At 43.8% G+C, this 23,546-nt stretch overlaps 1 protein-coding gene across 4 annotated transcripts in view; it reads left to right on the top strand.

Annotated features, from left to right (window-relative positions):
• The first annotated feature begins 382 nt into the window (after positions 1-382).
• UBE4B (ubiquitination factor E4B) overlaps positions 383-23,546 on the top strand; it is a 120,580-nt gene continuing 97,416 nt past the window's right edge. For all 4 annotated transcript variants that reach the window (XM_027975655.2, XM_060396501.1, XM_027975654.2 and 1 more), the window contains exon 1: positions 383-1,111. In XM_027975655.2, the coding sequence (XP_027831456.1) occupies positions 1,088-1,111 (24 nt within the window). In that variant the 5' untranslated portion in view covers positions 383-1,087. The remainder of the gene's footprint in view (positions 1,112-23,546) is intronic.

Below are 23,546 nucleotides of genomic sequence, written 5' to 3'. Positions count from 1 at the left end.
GAGGAGCCGCTGCGGGCCGGGGCCGCCCGAGGCGTCCCCTTCTGGCCTTCCCGTTGTTGGTGCAGCCACCCAGCCCTGCGGCCTCCGCCATCGCCCGCCCGCGTGGCGGTCCCGGCAATCTACCTGGGCCCGGCCTGCCGCGCCCCCGCCCGCGCCGTCGCCATGGCACCACGCCGCCCCGCCCCCTCGGCTCTTCGCCGGCCCGCCCGCGGCCCCACTCGCCCCTCCTTCTGCCCCGCGCTGCTGCGGGGGAGAGGGTGGGGTGGAGGCGGGAGGAGACGAAGGCGAGAGGAAATAGGCGGCGCGACGCCCGCGGCCCATTGGCTGCCTCATGCTAGGGCCAGAAGCCCCGCCTCTCTGGAGAGGTCACGTGAACCCTTTCAAAGATGGCCGCCCTGTTGTTTTGATGAATAATACTTGGTGGGGCGAGGGGTAAGAGTAGGGGTGGAGGGGTAGGCGGATTTACTCTACCAGCGAAAGCTTCGAGAGTCCGGTCCTCCCCCTCCCCCCTGCCCAAGCTCCGCCGTGGAGGAGGGGCGTGGCCGGCCTGCTTTGGGAGGGGAGGAGCTTCCCTCCTCAGTGCTGGGCTCTGCCTGGGCGGCTGTGGGGTCTCCTTACCTTTGGGTACCCACTCTGCAGTTGAACACTTCCCGCCAGGGTCAAAGGGTAGGAAGGAGAGCAGGATCTGCTGAGGAAGCGCAGCTGCCGCGCCACCACCACGAAGACCCAGCAGGCTCCGGGCACGAGGCGAGCTGGAGACCGAGCTCCTTAGTCTGGGTAACCTGGGAAGCAGAGGGTAAATAAGTGGCGCCTTAAGATAAACCCTGTAGCAGCAGCAGTGGCGGTCAAAGGAGGCTGCTGAAGGCGGCAGCAGCTGTAGGAATCTCTGGGGCGATTGGAGTGACCGACGCCAAGGCATTTCAGTGCCTCTCGTGTTCTTATTTTTTAACCTCTGACTATGCAATTCTGAAACCTCCCCCATTCGGGGGACCAGACAGCCCGATAGACACCTACCACTCTCCTCCCGCCCTGGTCTCAAAGAACGGAAGATCTCTCCCTAACGCCTTTCACCATTAAGAGGAAAGCGATGGAGGAGCTGAGCGCTGATGAGGTGAGGAGGTTGGGGGACACGTTGAGAGATTAGTTGGCAACTCTTTGGCGCTTTGGGTAGGCATGATACTGCGCCAGTGGTGCCTGGCCTTTGGTCAGCAATGGAGATGACATCTAAGAATAAAATGAGTCCTTAAGAGGGTCTCCGATTGTATTCTCTTAGATTTCTTTGCCTTGTTTTTGCATCCTGTATTCCATTTGCTTCTTTTCGAGTTTTCTTTTAGAGTCTAAAGAAGAGGAGAATATACTGAGGTTTTTATTCTGTTTTTCAGGGTATTTAAGCTAGAAGGGTTAGATTTACATCAAGTTGTGTGTGTGTGTGTGTGTGTGTGTGTGTGTATACGCGCCCGCGCGCGCATGTACGTGTGCGCGCGCGCGCCTTACTGCAGAGATTGAAAGAATAATTTTGGGTGGAATCAGAATGTATGGGTGTATGTTTTTAAATGGATTTGAAATCCCGAGTATGTGTGGACACTTCATTGTATAAGTTGGTTAAACGTTACGTGTGTGTTTGGGGGTGGCCTACAAACAGATTCTTTGATATTTAATAAAATGTGTGTCTTCTCAATAGCTTAGTGAATTACAGTTAAAATTTAGCAGTTTAACAGACCAGTAATGGCTTCTGGCGTACTTCTCTTGCAGCGTGATTTTTTCTAGTTTTTGTCCCTTTCAAACTAGTGCTTTGCTGTAGCAGACACTGAGCAGGAAGCAAGTGGAAGCAAATAACTTTGAAAATTTCCCCTATTACCATTTCTGAAAGAATTCTTACAGATCCCTTTCTGGATGTTTTCTAGATTATTTAATAATAATCTTAAAAGCTGACATTTAGGGTACAGGGAATTTCCTGTGATTCTGTTGACTCCCCCCCACCTCTTAAAAAAAGAAAATTTGAGTTTCTCGTTCAGGACCCCTTCCACCTACCATGTCTTCCACTGGTTCTTGTAAAACTTCTGCCCGTACAGTATTAGAAAAGTAGTTGTCAGTCAGGTTGGTTGTACCGTAAAACTTCCATGCTTCAGTTTTTGCTACAGAGTAGTCACTATGTTGACCTCGGGACTAAAATTCTCCAGAGTGAGGCAGGCGAGTGGTGGGCTAAGGGTCAGGTAGGAAAGGAAGCAAATAATTTTGTTGCTTTGATACCTGGCTGTTTAGAAAGTCAGGATTACCCATTCTGTGTTACTGACTTTGTTTTCTAAATTAGAAAAAATTGAACAGCTTCTTTCATGTAGGAATTATCAAGAGATCCTCTTAGAGGCACTCCGTTTTGTGTAGTTTTTTTAAAAGTGCACCCCCCCTCCTTAAAAAAATATTAATCCTCATGGATCATTTCTCTTAAGGCCAAGAGTTTTTAAGTAGTAGAAATTACATTTTTCTTGACATCCTCTAAATAGTTCCTGGTTTAGAAGTTTTTACATTCTTGAGTTTTCACCAAGAAATTGTTTTCAGACCATTAAAGCATACAAACCAGTTAAAGAGCTGTATAATCTGAACTGCAGCTTTTCACTTTACCCAGTCCTTGAGGGAAGGTATTAACTTTTTTGACCATATAAGGAACAAATGTAATCATTGTGGAGGAGATAGATATTTTTCAAGGTCAACAGAATATTAAATATGAAAATTTTAATTCACTAATACAAGATCAGTATAAAATTATGTTCAACAAATTAGTTAGCCTGACCACAAAGGGACAGTTCAGTAATTTTACTCTCAACAGAATCTAGAACAAATCGTTTTTGGGAAAAAAGTTTAATTTTTTTAAAAAATCCATTTCCTTTAATTCTGGGATTAGGTGAACAGTTCTTAACAGATATTTCTGAAGCTTTTGCCTTATTGTTACTCTGTTGGTGGAAACTTGTGTCATAGGTGTGGTAGGCGACATCGATTTGGTTAGATAATACATTTATGTTGTTGAACATTCAAACATGCATCTCAGGGTGTAAAACAGTCAACACAGTGACCTTTCAATCTAAATTAGGGAATCAGGTAAGACAGGATTTTATATTTTAGCAAAATGGAAATAGATGAGAATGTAATCCATGAAAAATAGAGGCTGCTCAGCCCTCGTAGCTCAGTCGGATAAGAATCTGCCTGCAGTGCAGGAGACCTAGGTTTGATTCCTGGGTAGGGAAGATCCTGTGGAGAAGGAAATGGCAACCCACTCCAGTATTGTTGCCTGGAGAATTCCATGGACAGAGGAGCCCGGTGGGTTACAGTCCTTGGAGTCGTAAGAGTCAGACACGACTTAGCTACAAAATCATCATCGTCGTCATCATAGCCAGGCTAGTAGCTTTAGAAGATTGTACATTATGGCTACTTTTTAGTCCCTCTCATTGATCACCTTGAGTTCTTGTACTTTTCCTTTCTTGTGCTAAGCAGAGTATTTCTTTAACTTCATTACTGTTTCTATAGCATGTTACAATGAGTCCTTTGCTCCATAGAGCAGATCCATGACTAAGTTTATGCTCTCCAGGAACCGCATTTCAAGGCGTTATTATTTACAGTACATTCATTCTGTACCCTGCTCATGTTTGTTTATTTGTTTTAATATCAAAATAATGCTGTGATTAGAGCAGGTATTTTAAACTGTTTGCAACTGTGGTGATGATGTGTTTTCATGGAAATGATGTGCTTTGCTTTGTTTCTTTTTTTTTTTTTTTTGGCAAAATATGACCTAGTTCATCTTCAAGAGGGCTGGCTGGGATTCAGGGTGTGGTAAAGGTTTTAGAAGTTGTCTTCCTTCCCAAATGCAGAATGTGTGACCTTGGATATTTTAGCAGTTTTTTCAGTGGAAGGGGACCGATATTTATTAACAGTCTTAGAAGCCTGCTCTGTGCCAGTCACTTTACAACCATTGTTTCATTTGATAAAACAGAGCAGTTCAGCAGGTCCTTCAAATTTCCTTGTTTTATAGGTGAAGCAACTGAGATTTAGGTTAAGTTCATAGTGCCCAGGCTTAAAAGTGGCAGAATTGGAGTTCATACCCAGGGTTCCTGGTCTAAAAGCTCTTTTTACTGTATTTTACTGCCTAACAACTGGCAATAAATTCACCACAGCTTCTCTATAAATATCCTACTAACATGCTTGATCTGCATAACTTTTCTGTCAAAGTGTTGTTCTTCATGAATTCATTCATGATGTTATCAAGTTTATAGTCTTTTTGGTGCTGACTCTCATCACACTCCTCCAATAATCATTCGCTCAACAACTGTTTCTTAAAAAGATCCTGTACATCCCCAGCAATGTATTAGGTAGGTTAAGAGAAACAGTCTTTTTCTTAAAGAAATTATTATGGGATTGGGGAATGGGTAGGGCTAGCTAGGAGTCCAGCAATTACAATACAGGGTGCTAAGAGTTATTTTGGACATGTGCACAGTAAGACTTGTAAGAAAATCAAGAAGGGAACCCTGGTGGGATAGCATCTTAGTGAAGACTTTCAAGAAGTGATGCTTGGGGACTCCCTGGTGTTCCAGTGGTTAAGACTCTGTCCTCCCACCACAGAGGGCACAGATTTGATCCCTGGTTGGGGAACTAGGAACCCAGATGACTCATGAGTACCCCCCCTGCCCCCCGCCCAAAAAAAAAAAAGGAAAACTGGTCTTTATACTGAGCAGTAGTTGTCAGGCAAAGGGCTCTTGGAATGGACTGTGAAACTGGGGAGCTCAGGAAACTGCAAGTAGTGGCCTGGAGATAGGATTTTTGGGGGAGTGGCTACAGGCAGACAGGCACCAGATCTCAGACAGTATTCAGAAATGCTCAGGCATTTGAACTTTCTCAGTAAGACTGTAACAAGCCTTTGAGGGGTTTTAAGGGATTAGATGACTGGCAAGGTGTCGAAGGTAGGTGGAAAGAAGGTGGCTGCAGGCTGGGAGATGCATTCAGAGATTTCTGTTGCTATTGAGGAGCCGAGCAATGGAGTCCAAAGGCCTTGGCAGTGGGAATGGGGGAGAGCAGACAGGAGAAATATTGAGGATCTAAGTTAAGCCACTTCTGATGCTCAGGTTGATTTGAAAGAGGTAGAGGCAGGGGAGGAAAGAAAAAGATAACCTCTTGATTTCTAGTTTGAGAGAAGGATGGATTGGAGGAGAGAGAAGAAATTCTAGACAAGAAGCAGATTGTGGAGAAAGAAGATACTTGTTTGGGTCACTGAAAGATGACCCAACATAGAAGCCCCTATCCTTGGCCTTTCTACTCTAGCATCTCCATTTCTGACCATTTCTTTTTAACAGGCCTCATGACCTAAGCTCACTTTTTTCCCCAGTAGATAATTGCTGCCCCTCACTTTATAACCAAGATTCTTCTGAAGCCTGGTAGGAGAGTGGAATGTTACCTCTCCAGACTCTGTCACAACTCTTTTTGGTTCATTTTAGCTAAGAGACAGAGAATGGTAATGATGTTAGCTGATAATTATGAATTCTTAATATGTGCTAAGCGCTTAAATTACTCAGTAAAGTTGGTATTCTTATCCCCTTTTTACAGATAAGAAAATTGAAGCTCATGGCAATTAAGCAGTTTGCCAAAAAGTGCACAACTAGGAAGTGGTAGAACCTGGGTTCTAATCCAGAGTCAGATTCCAGAGTTCTTAATCTCATTACTAAACTTCCTCCAAAAGAATAATCTGAGCAAGTTGTAATGGTTACGGCATTTTTATTTTCCCTTTTGAGATGGAAACTGGAAGCAGTAACCCTTTGTTATCGTTAAGAGTGGAGCTCATCAAGTAGCCTTCTACTGTTTTAGGGGGAAAAGACGACAAGATTTCTGATGAGGGGGTCCTTGGATCTTCAGGCCTTTGCTTCGTGCACAGAGCATTTTCTGAGATGGTACTTGGGGTGTGTCTAGGTGGAGACAGCTTCTTGTAGCAGCTCCTTCAATGATATTTGCTGTTTACTTGCTTCATATCAGACACCATGTGAGACTTGCTGGTATGGGGCTTCTTTCTGGTGGGAGGAGATGTGATAAATATCCACATAAGGTGTCATTTGGTGGGCTTCCCTGCTGGTCCAGTGGTTAAGAATCCTCCTTGCTGTGCAAGGGACACCAGTTCGATCCTTGGTCCAGCCGGATCCCACATGCCTCGGAGCAGCTAAGCCTGTGAGCCCCAACTGCTGAAGCCTGTGTATCCTAGAGCCTGTGCTCCACAACAGGAGAAGCGCTCAGATCGCAACTAGAGAAAAGCCTGCTTGCATCAGCAAAGACCCAGTGCAGCCAAAAATAAATAAATATTTTAAAAAGATGTCATATGGTGATGGTACCATGGAGAAAGATAAAATAGGCTATAAAGGGATGGAGAGCAGTAAGGATAAGAGAAATGTGTGCAATTTGGGGAGGTGACTTCTGGAAAAAAATTTAAAAGATGATGGAGCCATCTGGGGGGAAGAGTGTTCGAAAGAATAGGGGACAGCAGAAACCAGGGGCACGTCCCCTGCTGCTTCAGGAATACCATGGGGTCAAGTGTGGTTGGAGATGAGCAAGAACACAGTGGCAGGAGGTGAAGTCATTCATTTACTCGAGAAACCTTTACTGAGTTCTAACTGGGTTTCAGTCAGTTCTAAGACGCTCCCCGTGCCGTGCTACTGTGCTAAGTCGCTTCAGTTGTGTCCGACTCTTTGTGACCCTATGGACTGTAGCCCACCAGGCTCCTCTGTCCATGGGATTCTCCAGGCAAGATTACTGAAGTGAGTTGCCATTTCCCGCTCCAGGGGATCTTCCTGACCCAGGGATTGAACTCATATCTCTTAAGTCTTCTGCATTGAAGGAGGGTCCTTTACCACTAGCGCCACCAGTTTTAGTCAGTTCTGAGATGCTCCCCACCCCCTTTTTTTCGTTTACCTTTTCGAGTCGTTGACCTTGGGATGCTTCTTGGTGTAATCGCGGCTGACCAGGTGGCAGTTGTGACACAGTTGTCATTTCCTGTTTATGTGCAAACCTGGTTATACCTGTTCATGTTGTTGGCCTTCAGTTGAGCATTATGCATGATCAATTTAGTTGCCATGTTAAATGCAAACGTGTTCAGTCACTCAGTTGTGTCTGATTCTATTGTGATCTCATGGACTGTAACCCATCCGGCTCCTCTGTCCCTGGGATTTCTCCGGCAAGAATACTGGAGTGACAGCAAAAACCAGGGGCATTTCCTCCTCCAGGGGATCTTCCTGAGGTGTCCTGCATTGCTGGTGGATTCTTTATCACTACTCCACCTGGGAAGCCCGCCATGTTAAATGCCTTCCCCCAAATTATACTTTGATCAGCAGTGAAAGCAAATGTTACTTTGTATGAAAAAGAGAAATAAAAATGGCAGTGGGAGGGGTGGTCTCAACTCCGTATTAGTAAAGAAAATGGTTGAAAGAATGACCACGATTTCATGTTTTGTTTTTAATTTTGGCTTCTATGGGTTCTTTGTTGGGGGCCTGGGGCTTGTCTAGTTGTGATATGTGGGTTCTAGAGCTTGAGGGTTCAGTCGCCACGCATGTGCAGTCTTAATTGCTCCATGATGTGTGGGATCTTAGTTCCTTAACCAGGGATGGAACCTGAGGCCGCTGTGTTGGAAGGCAGATTCTTAACCACTGGACCACCAGGGAAATGCCAAGTTCATATTTTATTGCCAAGCAACAACCAAGTGCATTAGGGAGCCATAGAAAGGCAGAAATCCACAAGTCTCTGAAACTGTGTCACATTTTGAAATTGAACACACAGGTAGAGGGCTTCCCCAGTGGCTCAGTGGTAAAGAATCCACCTGCAGTGCAGAAGCTGTGGGAGACGAGGGTTTGATCCTTGTGTTGGGAAGATCCCCCGAAGACGGAAATGGCAACGCACTCCAGTATTCTTGCCTGGAGAATCCCACAGACAGAGGATCCTGGCGGGTTACAGTCCATGGGGTCGCAAAGAGTCAGATGTGACTGAAGTGACTTAGCACAAAGCACATACAGTTAGCAGGATTGCCTTTCACATCCAAGCAATGCATTTGAAGATCAGAGATACATCACCTTTTCAGAAATTTCAAAGTAATGAAAGGCTGATACAACTGATTACTACTTTGGTCTGGTCTGTTAAGATATTTTGTTGTGATTTAATAGGTAGTGGGTTTTTTTTAACCCCCTTGGTCATGCAAAAAATAATGTTGCAGTTTACAGTCAGTGACATTTTGTATATGATGATACATCGTATATGCCCAGCTTTCTTCTAGATCATGAGGCTATAGGAATGAGCAATATAAGCAGAAATCCCTGCCTTCATGGGGCTTACATTTTGATTTCTGTTTTAAGAGAATCATTTTAGAGGCTTCTGTGAGGAGAAAAGATGAAGGGGGAAAGAGTGAAAGTGGAGAAGAAAGGTCAGGAGGCCCGCACAGGAGTCCCAGGACCAGGGTCAGTGGTGGAGAAGGTAAGAAAAGGTCAGACCAAGAATGGTCAGATATTTTGTGGGTAGAGCCAGTAGGATTGGGTAATGGGATGGATGTGAGGTGTGAAAGAGTGGGGTCAAGTATGGCCATTTGAGTTGAGATGTCATCAAGTGGATTGATATAACAGAGCGACATGAAATAGCAGCTGCTTGCACCAGCTAGATGGTTATTTCTCTCTAAATAGAAGTCTGGGTGGGAGCCTGGGGCCACTGTGGTAGGCGCCTTCTGTCCAGTTGTTTCGATTCTCCTAACATATGGCTTCCATCTTTGGTCCACGTCTGTCTGCGCTGTAGCCAGAGGGAAGAGAGGAGAGGGGAAGGAGAAATCATGTTCCTCTTTTTTTTTTTCTTGACTGTACAGCATGTGGGATCTTAGTTCCCCAACCAGGGATTAAGCATTAGGAGCAGCATGCAGTCTCAGCCCCTGGACCACCAGGGACGTCCCATCATTCTCCTCTTTAATGGCACAGCTTGGAAGTTGCACCAGTCACTTCTGCTCGCTTCCTGTTGGCCAGAACCTAAGTCACATGGCCACAGCTCCTAGCTGGGAGGCTGAGAACTGCAGTTCTTGCTGGGTTAGCCATGTGCTTATCTAGAAGTTCTGTCACGTGGGAAAGGGTACTGTCAAGGCATTACTGTGTAAACCCTTCTTCTGAGATATAAAACACACTCCATGCCTTCCCTCTATCAGCCTCCAGAATCTCCGGGTATTACACAGTCCAAGAACCTTTAGATTAAAATGCAAGTTATCAGCTTTTCTCCACTCTCTGCTCCCCACCCCCATGTGCTATGGTGGAGTTGGATAAAAGCATGGAAATAAGTCCCCTTTGGCAAAGCGAAGAATGGGGAGTACACATCCCCCGCTGGTCCACGGGTATCGTCAGCTCCTGCCAGGCCGAGGTGTGGAGGCTCCCTGCCTTGGCAGCTGTGGGTGTTCCTGTTGCAGTCCACTTAGCAGCCCTGGCTACAGTCCACAGGGTCGCAAAGAGAACTGAAGCACGCACACACTGTGCTTTCTTGGAGGAACTGCCCTGTCCTGGCCCTCCGTGGTAACTTTTCAGTGTCTGTTTTCCTCTGGGGCCAGGTCATGGAGAATATCCCCTTCCTGGGGCTGAATAGTGTCTCCAGCTTGTCTCCTTTAGGAGTTGACTTCTTCAGTCCTACTTGGTCTCCAAATTACCATACTGAGCAAACTTAGACTAGACTGTGGCCGTGACTTAGGCAGACCTGTCTTCCCTTTTATCTCTGTGTGCAAATCGGCAAGCTGTGGCTTGAGTATGTCTTGTTCTTGCAGGACTTCTTGCTTAAATTGGCAGGAGGGCAGTAGGCACCAAACTCTGAATTGTTCAACCAGTTCCCCTAGAATTACAGTCCAGGTAGACATGCAGGGTATTTTCTGAGGTGTCACAGGTTTTACCAAACATTTTATTGTGGCCTAACAAGGGTTACAAACTTTCCATTCTGCAATATCTGTGCCCATGTTGAGCCCTAAGTCATTGCCACATATTTATATTCTATCTAGGTTGATTGCTTCCAGGTTCCAAATTCTGTGCATTACTTAGGATACTGGTTTGGCTGCTGCAGCAGAGAGATCCAAAATAATCATGGTGTAAATACGATAGAAGCTAATTTTTTTTTCCGAGTAGAAATCTGGGAAGGTGGTTGAGAACTGAGTTAGTAATTCCTTGACTTCTAGGGAGCCAGACACATTCTGTTTAGCGCTGTCATCCTCTGTAAGAGGCCATCTAGTTTGTAATTAAGACGGCTGCTCCAGCGCCTGCATGCACATCTGCATTCCAGTCTTCAGGAAGGAACTAAAGGGGAGGGCATGTTTTTGTCCATCAGGGGCATGATCAGAGGTGTCACCCGTCATTGCTTACGTCTCCTTGGTCAGAACTTAGTCACTTGGCTACAGCCAGATACAAAGGTGGCCAAATGTATAGGAGGAGGTAGCTAGCTGTCTCTATGACAGTCATACCCAGAGTTATAGTCTCTGCAGCTTGGAAGAAGGAATTGTCTTATCCTGAGGTGGGAAACATTGAAATAGGAGATTAGGGACTTCCCTGGCAGTCCAGTGGTTAAGACTGTGAACTTTCACTGTAGGGGGCACTGGTTTGATCCCTGGTTGGGGAGCTAAGATCCCACATGCTACTCGATGTAGCCAAAAATTGAAAGAGGAGATTAGGGGGAGAAATTAAGCTATCCATTTTAATCGTATTCTGGTTATATTGCTTATTATTGATCCATCTGGAGATGTTAAGTAGGTTGTTGGATATATATTGGGCTTGCAGTTCAGGAAGAAGGTTGGGGTTGGGGACTGCAATCAGGAAGCTGTCGGTGTATTTTAAATTGCAAGAATGGAAAGATGACCTAGGGAGTGAGCATAGAGAGAGAGGAGAGGAGGTCAGAGAACTGAACCTTGAGCCATTCCGGCATTTAAGAACTGACAGGGGACAGCTACTAAGGTAGAAGCCAACACAAGAGAGCCTAGAGTTCTGGCATCCAGGAGAAGAAAGTGTTTCATGATGGAGGGGAGGTTCCACTCTGTCCAATGGCAGTAAAGTAAATGAAAGGAAGACACTGTGTGATCTGCTTACCAGCTGCCATATCTTCAGCATTATTTGAAAAGTATAGTCAAGCTGGGCAGAGGTATCTTCTGGGTTTCAGTATTAAGAATATCTGGCCTTGACTTAATTAGCTTTCTAGTTAACATTGTGAAATATATTCAGTTCACATTGTTTCTCTGTTCCCCGTCAGGGTTTGGTATAGGTTCCAAATGTGTAAGAGCGTCATGATAATTGTGGGTAGCCATTCCCTTCTCCAGGAGATCTTCCCGACTCAGGGATGGAACCTGGATCTCCTGCATTGCAGGCATACCATCTGAGCTACTGGGAATCCCAATTTAATTAGTTAAGTTTTCTGCCTAGATGAGGTGGCCCTTTGCTTTTATGGGTTGGTTTTTTTTTTGAAGCTGAACTAGGATTTCCAGACAAATCATAGTGCACACCTGTCATGTGCCAGGTTCTCTTCTAGGATCATATCAGGCTGGACCTTTGGTCAGACCTCTTTCTGTACTTGTCACCAGCACTGGCTTCATGGGAATGTGATGTGCAGACAGAACTGCCCCACCAGTGGTTGAATGCTCCGCTCTTGTCATCTTGAAATTCTTAATACTTTTGAGCAGGAGGCCCTGCATTTTCTTTAGGTACCAGGCCTCACAAATTCTGCAGCTGGACCTGCTTTGTCACCGACTTTCTCTGTACAGGTGGATATGTATCTGGGGAGAGTTTGCTTAGGTTCCGCAGTTACAGAAAACCACAGGAAAGCTCATTAAAGAGATGTTCAGATTTTAATGGGAAAAGTCTTGGTATATGTTAATAACCTTCTACTTGTAGTAGAAACTTAAATTTTTACAGTGTTGAGTACGGTATTGAATCTTTGGATAACTCACTTAACTTCATCAAATAGATTTTTTTTAATTAAGATTTTTATATAGAGGCATTTACTTCTGTATTTTTCATGTGTATCTTATTTCTCCAATCTTAATGAAGCCTCTTTTGTATTTTGTCAAAAACATTGATCATATTTTTATAGTATAAGCACTTGCTTTGTGAATTATGACTTGGATGTAAAACTATAGCTGATGTTTTAAAATTAAAATTTTTTAATTAAAAAATGTTATCTGAGAGCTAGTTTTCTCTACTGTATTTTTTCTGTAAATAGTTATTTGTGCTGTCAATATACCGATTTCTTATTTTTAAAAATAATGAAGTACATTTAATGTTAAAGGTGGGAAAATTCTGTGTATATGAAAATCCTTGTGGGAATAACTTATTTCTGAGAAGGAAATGAAAATTGGTGGAAAATGAAAAACTATCTAGCAGCTTTTACAATCAGTAGAATTTTTTATGTGTGATTTGATTTATTCATAAAATTGTCATGTCTAGGGTATTGAGGAATATGAACATTTAGAAAAAAGCAGGCAATAAATTGTTGTTGTTTTCTGACTGTGCCTCATGTAAGCAGAACCTTAGTTCCCCAACCAGGGATGAACCTGTGCCCCCTTTCAATGGACGCTCAGAGTTTTAACCACTGAATCAGCAGGAAAGTCCCCCCCTTTTAAAAATAATAATAATTTTAAATTTTTTGAGGCAAGATGAAGGAAAATTTTTAAATATTGAAAAAAAAAACCAAATCCTTTTTCCTTACTTTATATAGCCCTGCCAGAGGAATTTAAACTTTGATTTCAGCAATAAATACTTTGTGGGCCAGTTAAAAAATACTAACATACACAGAAAAAAATTGTATAGCCCATGGATGGAGGAGCCTGGCAGGCTACAGTCCACAGGGTCACAGACTTTTGAGCTTTGAACATTAGTTATGTAGAGTAGATGTTTAGAGTGTTGTTTATGACATTTTTTGTCTTAGGATGCTGCCGTACAGCATATATACACTTATGTTTGGTGAATGCTAGTTAATTAGCTTTCTACTTTTATGTTAACCTTATAGTTATGATAAATATAGACCAGGCATCATTTCTGTGAAGTTTCATGAAAGAAGTGCCTAGTTTTTTTGTTTTCCTTCAAGACCAGCTTGGGTAGATGGGTTGGTTATCTCCTAGGGCTTTTGTTTGTTCTTTTTTGCTTTGTATGAATGTCCTCAGACTCAAATAGTTGGGTGATTTCTGGTCTAGGGAAATAAGGCTAAAGCAGTCTTTTGCCTTGAGATGTTATGATTAGAATGGCTTGTGATTGGGAGCATTTTAGTGAAGGCCAAGTAGAAACTATGCTTGTGAAAGCATCCCATAGGACACCTCTTCATCTTTTTTGATGTTCATGTGGACAGGTAACAAAGCACATTCACCCACACTGATTAGGTGAAATTGTCACTATTTCTGGTTTTAAAAGGGACTGATGGCATTTGAGATGATGCTTAACCTGTAGGAGGAACTTAAATGTGAAAGATTCATGTTAGGAAGGGAACCTTTATTCATACCAAGAACAAGATGCGTGTGGCATGAAGTGGCCTGAAGTCAGTATTTTCTCGCTCTGCAAGAGCCCACTTTCTCTAACCCTGTTGTATAGATCTGCTAGAATATGGGCTTTGGAGTGTTCAGAGTTGGTGTGAATGTACAATTTAGAGATTAGGGAAATGAGCTAACCCTGTTCTGGGAGAATTTACAGTTTTGTTTCAGTAATAATTATTTTGCAAGTCAATTAAAAAAACTCTTTCCACATGTCTGGGCTGCAGAAAATTCTTTTAAATGTTTAATATTGCCAGTTTCACTTGGCCTTTTTTCAGTGACTAGAAACCATTCTGTGAAGGGCGTCAGGAGTAGCTGCAGTTTGGTTGCCAGGTTCTTCTATTTAACCAAGTGGTATTAAAGATTAGAGTGGGGAGCATAGCATCTCTATCATTTGGGGTGTTTTTGGAACCATTTTATGAAGACATAAAATTGCAAATATAGGAATCATTAAAAAAAATTAGATCCAGGACTTCCGTGATGGTCCAGTGGTTAAGAATCTGCCTGCCAGTGCAGAGGACATGAGTTCAATACCTGGTCGAGGAAGATCCCACATTCCTCGGAGCAGCAAAGCCTGTGCCCCTCAACTACTAAAGCACATGTGCCTCAAGCCTGTGCTCCACAAGAGAAGTCGTGCACTGGAGTGAAGAGTAGCCCCTGCTCACGGCAACTAGAGAAAGCCCAAGTGCTGCAATGAAGACCCACCGCAGCAAGGTAAATCAATGAAAGTTCAAAAATGAGTATAAAGGCAGTGCAAAAAAGTAATTAGCAAAAGTCACTCTGTCGGATCTGACTCTTGTGAGCCCATGGACTGTAGCCTACCAGGTTCCTCTGTCCATGGAAGTTTCCAGGCAAGAGTACTGGAGTGGGTTGCCATTTCCTTCTCCAAGTCAGATCCAATGAAAACAATCTCACTCTCAGGAAGTTTCTCTACTATATAATGTTAGGCTCTTGTTTCTGGTGGTGTCTCCTAATTTCATAATCAGTTAACAGACCTGGTGCTTTTCACAGATCTGATGTAGCTGTGACATTTATTCATACTGTTTGGGTGAAACAGAGCCTATGCCAAAGGAAAAGTGTTTGAGCCTAAAAAGAAGATGGACAGAGCAAAAGGATGGCAAAAACTTGGAGACTGATGTCAGGGGAAAAAAACGACTGTTTACTGTGTGTCAAGAGGCACTTCATTTGTTCAGCAAGTATTTGCTGAGTGCTCTCTGCTGTCAGCGTTGTTATAGTTGCAGATGCAATGAGTACAGCAGACCAAGTCCCCATTCTCTTTGTATTGTGCTCGGGGGAGACAGACCATACACGAAAGATAGAGACCAATTCAGGTAATATGTTTCCTTGCCTTTATCTCCGATGACTGTCCTGCAAGATAAGTGATTTTTTTTTTTAATATTTTTTTTAATGTGGACCATTTTTAAAGTCATTATTGAATTTGTTACAATATTGCTTGTTGTTTATGTTTTGATTTTTTTTGGCCATAAGCCATGTGGGATCTTCGCTTCCTGACCAGGGATCGAACCTGCACCCCCTGCCTTGGCAGGCAAAGTCCCAACCATTGGACCACAAGGGTAGTCCTAGATATGTGATATTTATATCATCACCACCTTCTGAGTGGGGAAACCAAGACCCAGAGAGGTAATACAGCTAGAGATGGGTACAGGTGGGATTTTGACCTGGAGATGGCCCTGTAAGAGCGCATCCCGTAGACAACCGTGAAGACATGGCCTGGAGCAGGAATCACTCACACATGGCACTTGGTCCCTTGTTTCACTTTCAAGAGGAATGCTTTTCTTTTTAATCCTCTAATATTTTTTAATCCAAGTAATATTATTTACTTGGTTACTGGGTCTTTAGTTGTGGCATGTGGGATCTAGTTCCCTGACCAGGGATTGAACCTGGGTCCCCTGCATTGGGAACAGGGTTAGCCAGTGGACCACCAGGCAAGCCCCTCTAATATCAAATGTTGATGAAGAGTCTAGAATAAGTCTTTATGATTATAAGCTAAATATTATTTCAATTTGAAGTAATAATACTAATGTTTTCAGTGTTACAAGGTGACTCAAGAAAGTACCTTTGATAGTTAAGCAGGTTATGAGTTTGATTCTGAGCCCTCGCCAGCTGGTGGAATGTGCTTAGGCATTCCCAGTGTTCTCTGTACTATTGATCAGATTCAGGAAGTACTGACGTCAGTAATTTTTTTTGGGCTTTGTAAAACTCCATGTAATGAAAAACCACGTAATCACTGCTGGGCATTGGAGAATTATTAAGGGTCACATCTTTTTTTCTCCCTAAGGCAGTTTACAGTCTTGTTTCTTATGACAGTAAAACCATTGCTTTGTCATGAGCCAGACTGTGGGGTTGGTGTTGAGGCTAGTTACGTAGGTGTGAGTGTCCTGTGGTAAAGCAGCCAAGGAGCAGAGTTCAAAAGACAATTAGTTTGAAATTGTGTATTTTGCCAGTAATTGCTAAAACTTGGCCTCAAGATAAGAATTTTGTGCTTTATTTTTGAGAGATTTATGAGAAAAGCATCGGAGAAATATTCATGGAGGAAGTCAGGTTTTAACTCACCTTGTCTGCATTCCTTTCTCAAGTGAGGGAAAGGGGAACCTGGCGGGCAACTGAGGGAATGTAGGTAAAGAGAGGGGTTGGAGTAGAGGGGGCCCAGCCTGGGGCTGAATGCAGAGCGGTCAGGTAGATAGCAGGTGGCCATGAAATGGCTGTGTCCAAACCAGGACTCTTGCTTCCTAGGGGGCTTTTGCTGCTACCTTGCAATGCACTCCAGGTGCGCCGTGTGTGAGTGCGAAGTTGCTTCAGTTGTGTCCCAACCCTTTGTGACTCTATGGACCTTAGCCCGCCAGGGTCCTCTGCCTGTGGGATTCTCCAGGCAAGAATACTAGAGTGGGTTGCCATGCCCTCCTGCACTATCTTAGCTGCTTTCCCACTGGACACACCTAGGTAACTAGCCTCACCACCAGCCCCACTGTCTGGCTTGTGACAAAGCGATGGTTTTACTGTCATTAGAAACGAGACTGTCAACTGTTATGTCTTAGGGAGAAAAAGATTTGACCCTGAATAAAATTAGATGGGACTACCTGGAATGTGGGCTTCCCAGGAGGCGCTAGTAGTGAAGAACCCGCCTGCTGATGCAGGAGATGTCAGAGATGTGGGTTCAATCCCTGGGTTGGGAAGATCCCCTGGAGGAGGGCATGGCAACCCACGCCAGTATTCTTGCCTGCAGGATCCCATGGACAGAGGAGCTCAGTGGGCTTTGGTCCATAGGGTCTCAAAGGACTGGGACACGACTGAAGCAAGTTTGCACTCACACATGCACCTGGAGTGCACTGCTGGGTGCTGGAACAGATGCGCTCCCTGCTATGAAAGTCGCTCAGTTGGGTCTGACTCTTTGTCACCCCGCGGACTATACAGTCCATGGAATTCTCTAGGCCAGAATACTGGAGTGGGTAGCTTCCCTTCTCCAGTGGATCATCCCAGCCCAGGGATCGAACCCAGGTCTCCCGCATTGCAGGCGGATTCTTTACCATCTGAGCCACAAGGGAAGCCCCTTGTGTAGCATGTTTGGGGAGGTGCATTTGGGTTAAAGCACTGTTTAAGTTTTTGATTTGGAAGTCAGTCCTGAACATGGTCTGGGAGTTGGTGAAGGACAGGGAAGCCTGGTGTGCTGCAGTCCTTGGGGTCACAAAGAGTCAAACACACTTAGCGACTGAACAACAACCACCTGAACATAGTCATCTCATCCTTTGGAGCAGAAATGCCGTAGAGAAAGCAGGCTTTCTTGTAACTTTGAGTAAACATATTCTAAGTTGAGTGGGTAATCTGGAAAGTGAAGGAGAAAGGTTTGGAAAACAGACTGTGGAGGTGACTGCTGGTCTACTGTTGTCTCTTTCTACTGTGCTTTGTGTGTCTTATGGCACTATTCAGCTGACTGGAGGCTTGGTTCTGTATTTGGAGTATGGGGGTCTGGGCTCTTGAACTGTTAAATTCATGTATTAAAACTTACGGTGCACATCACAGGAATGCGGCCAGCTGTCTGTTCCTTTCTTCTGCTAACTTCCTTTTATATCTTGCTATTAAAGGAAGGGTGAGTGAAAGTCACTTGGTCATGTCTGACTCTTTGTGACCCCATGGGACTGTACAGTCCATAGAATTCTCTAGATCGGAATACTGGAGTGGGTAGCCTTTCCCTTCTCCAAAAGGAAGGGTAGAGTACTCCCAGTTCTACAATTAAATGCACGTTAGGTTCATTACATTATGAGGCAGAAATAAAAATAGGAAACAGAAGGTAGAAACAAAATCTCTCACCAGAATCTCACCATCCGAGGATACCTGTAGTTCACATTTTGGTGTACATTCTGTCTTCCACTGTTTTTTCTAGGTTAGGTTTCCCACCGCCGCCCCCAACTAAATCTTCTAACATGCTTTTTGTTTTTGGTCTCCCTAGGTCATAGATTTGGGGGAACTTGAAAGGATTTTGGAAGTTTTTCTAGCTTAGCCTCTTCAGGTATATAAATTCAATAGTATAGATTCACTGAATTCTGCATGATTCATTGTCAAAGACTTCCAAAATCAAGACTAAAGGAAAAAGCAAGAATTATGTGTAATCCTACTATCCAGAGATTGCCATTTTTAAAAATAAATATCTGTGTTTTTGGTTGCATCAGGTCTTAGTTGTAGCGTGTAGGCTTCTCCGGTCCCACAGGTGGTCTCTAGAGCCCAGGCTCGGGAGTGTGGGCACCTGGGCTTAGTTGGCCCCATGGTGTGTGGAGTCTTCCTGACCAGGGATCTAATCTGTGTCCCATGCACTGGAAAGTGGATTCTTAACCGCTGGACCACCAGGGAAGTCCCATCGTTGTTAATTTGGGGGTGAGGGAGAGATTGCCTTCCCAGGGTCTTCTCTGTGTAAATGTACTTGACCTGTTCTGCTGTTCCGTAGCCTTTGCCCTCCGTTTCTTGCCTCTGTGCCTCTGCTTTCTCTGGAGCCCTCCTTCCTGCTCCTGTGGTCTGCGATTCTACAGTCCTCAGACGGTGGCTGTGAAAGGGAAGTTCTGCTCTTGGTACCTAGAGTTATCTGTCCTGCAAATGCTGGTACCAATGACTTCACAAGTGCGTATCTCCTGCCTGCCGTCTAGACCCAGATCTCTAGCTGCCCCACCCTGGGGGACAGGGAGGGCGTGGACCCTCTGAGCTTGCTGTACTTCTCTACACAAAGCTCTGCTTTGGGGAGTCCCTGGAAGGCTGCTGAAACTTGCTGCAGCTCAGTGCTTATCAGGAGTTCTGTTGAGAGCACAGCACATTTGTATGGGCAGTCGAGAGAAGGATATGCAGCCCAGTCATCCCCTGAGTGATTTTTTATCTTTTTCGAGTCAGGGCCCTCTTTACAAATCTTATGAAAATCAGAGATCCTCATGACTCAGGTTTTGAATCTTTGCCCTCAGGACTCTAAAATCTATCCTAAAGCCAACCCACACCACAAAGGTGAGGCAAGGCTCTCTTTTCTCACTTGGGCCACTCTAAAATTGCTTTCTCTGGATCATATTTTTGCATTAGCATCTGCCGATATACTAAATACGTGATCCGTGTTGTCAGTCACATACTTTGTTGATAAAACTACATGTGTAATGTGTGCAGATCTCCCTTCTGGCTTTATCTTATTTTTTCTGTCTTCTTATTTCTATCCTAGTGTCCTTATCTGTTTGATTCTAACTTAATTTAGTCAAGTTGATGTATTTTATGTATTATTTTCTTAATCACTTTCAGTCCTTGATAGAACAAGGAAATGAAAACCATAAATAGAACAAATGTCCGCTGCCTACAGGGCATTTCTGTTTGGGTATTCTTATAGGCCCCTCATAACCAGTGTGTTTGTGTCAAAGTCACTCAGTCGTGTCCAACTCTTTGCAACCCCAAGGACTATACAGTCCGTGGAATTCTCCAGGCCATAATACTGAAGTGGGTAGCCTTTGTCTTCTCCAGGGGATGTTCCCAACCCAGGTATCGAACCCAGGTCTTCCAAGTTTCAGGCAGATTTTTCACCAGCTGAGCCAGAAGGGAAGCTCTCTCCTTCTTGAAAACTCTTTCCGCTGTATTCTCAGTTTATGAATTTACCATCCACTTAGGTATCCTGGCCTGAATTCTAGACTCTCCACCCTTCCTCACATCTCACTTCCCAAATAATGACCAAGTTCTATTGATTGTACACATTGAATGTCCCTGTAACTGTCCCTCCCCATGTCTCCCTTGCCTATGTTTGCTTTGTCCCACCTCAGTGCATTCTCCACACCGTAACTAGAGTCATGTGTTTAATTTTTTTTATTATTTACTTATTTGACTGCGCATGGTCTTAGTTGCTGCCCATGGGATTTTTAGTTGCAGCATGTAGGGTCTAGTTCCCCAACCAGGGATCGAACCCTGGGCTCCTTCATTGCGTGCATGGAGTCTTAGCCACTGGACCATCAGGGAAGTCCCCTGCATTGATGTGTTTTAAAAGATCAATCTGACACAGTCACCCAGTCAAAATGTCTTTTTTGCCATCATGAGAAAGTTCAGTCTTAGGATGGTATTTGGAGCTCACCATGTGCTTGCCCCAGCCTGTCTTTCCTGCCTCATATCTTGCTGTGGCTGTGCACACTCATCCTTATCAGACATCTCAGAATTCCCCTAAACACCGGGTGTTCTTACAAAACCTCCCCACCTTTGGCGATGCCGCTCTGTCCCTTTGCCTGCTGAGTCCTTCCTGTCTCCTTCCTGTCTGAGGAAGAAACTCTCATCAGGTCACTTGCACAGCATGTTTGTAGTTTGTAGAATTTGTATGTTGCTTTATTTTCTTTCTTTTTTAAAATAATTTATTTATTATCTTTAATTGCACTGGGTCTCGGTTGCTGTCCGTGGGCTTTCACTAGTTGCCATGAGCAGGGACTACTCTAGTTGTAGTCTGTGGGCTTCTCAGGGTGGTGGCTTCTCTTTGTTTGCGGAGCAGGGCTCTAGACATTCTTGGGCTCAGAAGTTGTGGCTCACGGGCTTAGTTGCTCTGTGCTATGTTGGATCTTCCCAGACCAGAGATTGGACGCCTGTCCCCTGCATTAGCAGGTGGATTCTTAGGAATTGCACCACCAGAGAAGTCTGCTTGATTTTCAGTTACTCTTTTGGGCTGATTCAGAAATGACATTACTGTGGTTGGTGGAAGTGATTTTGAGTTCTGAAAACCTAACAATGGAAAAAGCCAGATGATAGTCTGTGTGCGAATTACTGATTGTGTCTCTGGGGAATTGAGATTTATAAACATGCACACAATAAGGAATAGACAGCTTATGTAGGTTAAGCAAAAGATGGGGTTTATTTTAAGGATACAGGGCTCCTCCTTCTGAAGCCAGGAGCAGAGAGGTAGCTAGCTGATCACAGGAAGGAACTGGAACCTGGAGGCCGAATGCTGCTGGGACTTCCTGGGTGTGTGCTTCCTTATAATTGCCGCTTGTACACACCGTGCCTCACCTTGCCTCTGTCTCGCTGCCTCACATTCAGGGGCAATGCTGGCTGTTCCTACGTCATGCCTGACATGTGCAGCTGAACATGTCTAGAGAAAAGCAACCCAGGCTGGTCGGTCTAATTTTTCTCTCAAGTTTTTATTCTGAAAATGTTCAGATCTGCAGAAAGGTTGATCGAGTCACCTGGATTCATCATTTTGTTGGTGTTGCCTTTTTCTGTATTCACTTCTGAGTGTGTGTGTGTATACGTGTGTACGTATATACATAAACAGACATACTGGTTTTGACTGAACTGTTTAAAAGTATGGAAAACCATAAAGCAGAAGTGAGAGGAAGTTGGTGGTGAGGGAAGGCCTTATCCAGAAGGTAGCATGTGAGCAAAGACCAGGGGAGAAGATGCTGGGCAGTCGTCTTGGAGAAGAGTGTGCACAGGAGAAAGGCAGTAGGACAGAAGTGACCCCTAATCCCTGGGCAGGGTGTGGGCTGAAGAGAGAAGAGCCTCTGCATCACTAGGCTTAATACTGTCAAAATATTCCCTGCCCCTTACTGATCCAAGGTTATGTTTCTCAGCCCCATTGGCTGTAGGCATAGCCCTGTGACTTGCTTTGGCCAGTGAGATGTGAGCAAAAATGAACAGGTCACTTCTGGCCTCTTCCTCTGCCTTGACAAGTGGGAGTGTTCCCTGCAGAGGCTACTCTGTCATCCTGGGTCCTTGGAGTAAGGACAGTTTGGAGCAAAGCAGCACTTACATCTGAATGTTTTCAGACTTTATAGACATAGCAGGAAATAATAATAATTTCCTTCTCTTCATCAGAAATTGTGTGAAAGGAGAAGAAAGACAGGAAAAAATAGAAATTTTAATGTATCACTGCCATTTTCATTTATGTGTAACTTGCATTAGTGTCTAATACAATGTAAGTACACCCAGTGGAATCATAGTGTATGCCCTTTTGCAACCTGCTTTTTCAATTTTGTTTAAAAATATTGTGGTCAAATACATGTAACATAGAAATATACCTTCTTGTAAGAGCAGGACATGTTGAAGTGAATGTTTTCTTTTAAAGATACAGCATGACTAAGCCCCATATGAATGTATTCTTTATGTGTAGGTATGTGTAACCTCCACATGAAGTGATGACGGATGTCCCAGACTGAGTTGAAGTCCCCTTGTTTGTGTCTTTTCTACCCTCGTTGTGTCTTGTGCAGACCTTATTTCGCTGTGTCATAATTGTTGATTTTCTTCTATGTTTTTCCCCAGTAGATCTGGAAATCCTTGAGGGAAGAGCTTATGACTCCAATATTGTCTTACCTTTAGTGCCTGCTACAGTGGTTGGTGCAAAGTAGGCACTTAATAAACCAGCAAAGGACTGAATTTGAGGCACAAGATAGTGTTCATAAAGTGTCATATTTTTCCATTTTATTTATTGATACTCTATATACTTTAAACCAGAAAGTGGAAATATTTTTAAAATTTATTTTTTGCTCTGCTGGATCTTCATTGCCGTACAGGCTTTTTCTAGTTGCGGCAAGTGGGGGTGCTCTCTAGTTGTGTGCAGGCTTCTCGTTGCAATGCCTTCTCTTGTTGGAGAGCACAGGTTCTAGGCACACAGGCCTCAGTAGTTCTTACACAGGGGCTTAGTTGCCCTGAGGCATGTGGAGTTTTCCCAGACCAGGGATCGGAACCCGTGTCCCCTGCATTGACAAGTAGATTCCTAGCCACTGGACCACAAGGGAAGTCCAAAATATTCTTTATTTCAAAATATAAGCTCATCAAAGACAGAGTTTATTAATATACTAATATTGTTAGAATATAAATACTGTATCTGTAGTATCAACATCCTATGCATAAATCCATTTATTTGTAACTAATCATAGACAGACAGCACAGTATCATCAGGAGTGAGGATGCCTCCATTTGCAAGTGCCTGCAATGTCAGGAGATTTTCTTCTCTAAAGAGCAGTGGAATCTGGAATTAGACCATCTATCCTTTTATTTTCTAGCTATAGGACCTTGAGCAGGTCACGTAACCTCTCTTAGTTCAGTTTTCTCATTTGTAAAATGGGAAAATAAGTGTACCATCTCTTTGGATTTTGAACTAAATTTATACACATGAAGTCCTTAGAACCAGCATCTGGCACATCATCAGGGTTTGGTAAGTGTTAATCCTATTAATATTAATTAGGTTTTTGTCTTAGAGTTTGCAGCATTCTCCCAAAGTTAATTGTCAGTGACCAACCCAGAAAACTTTACTGTCTGAGTAATGTATTCACTTCTGCTTTGTAGGAGAGGAGATGATAGAGTTGTATTGAAAATGAAGGACACATTTAACTGGTGTTCAGTTGAAATTTTTTTTTTCCCAGTTGAAAATCTCTGAAGGAGAAATTAAGTCACTTCTTCTGTAATGTTAAGGTTTAAAGAAAAAGTGTTTTTTCATATTTTTGGCATCGTGTGACAGTGGTAGATTGAGTTTAATATATCTTTTAAAATAGGGGGGATTTAAATGACAAGACTTTTG

Source organism: Ovis aries, chromosome 12, assembly GCF_016772045.2.
Source record: "Ovis aries strain OAR_USU_Benz2616 breed Rambouillet chromosome 12, ARS-UI_Ramb_v3.0, whole genome shotgun sequence".
In the NCBI taxonomy this organism is placed as follows: Eukaryota; Metazoa; Chordata; class Mammalia; order Artiodactyla; family Bovidae; genus Ovis; species Ovis aries.
This window is presented reverse-complemented; position numbering and strand designations above follow the sequence as displayed.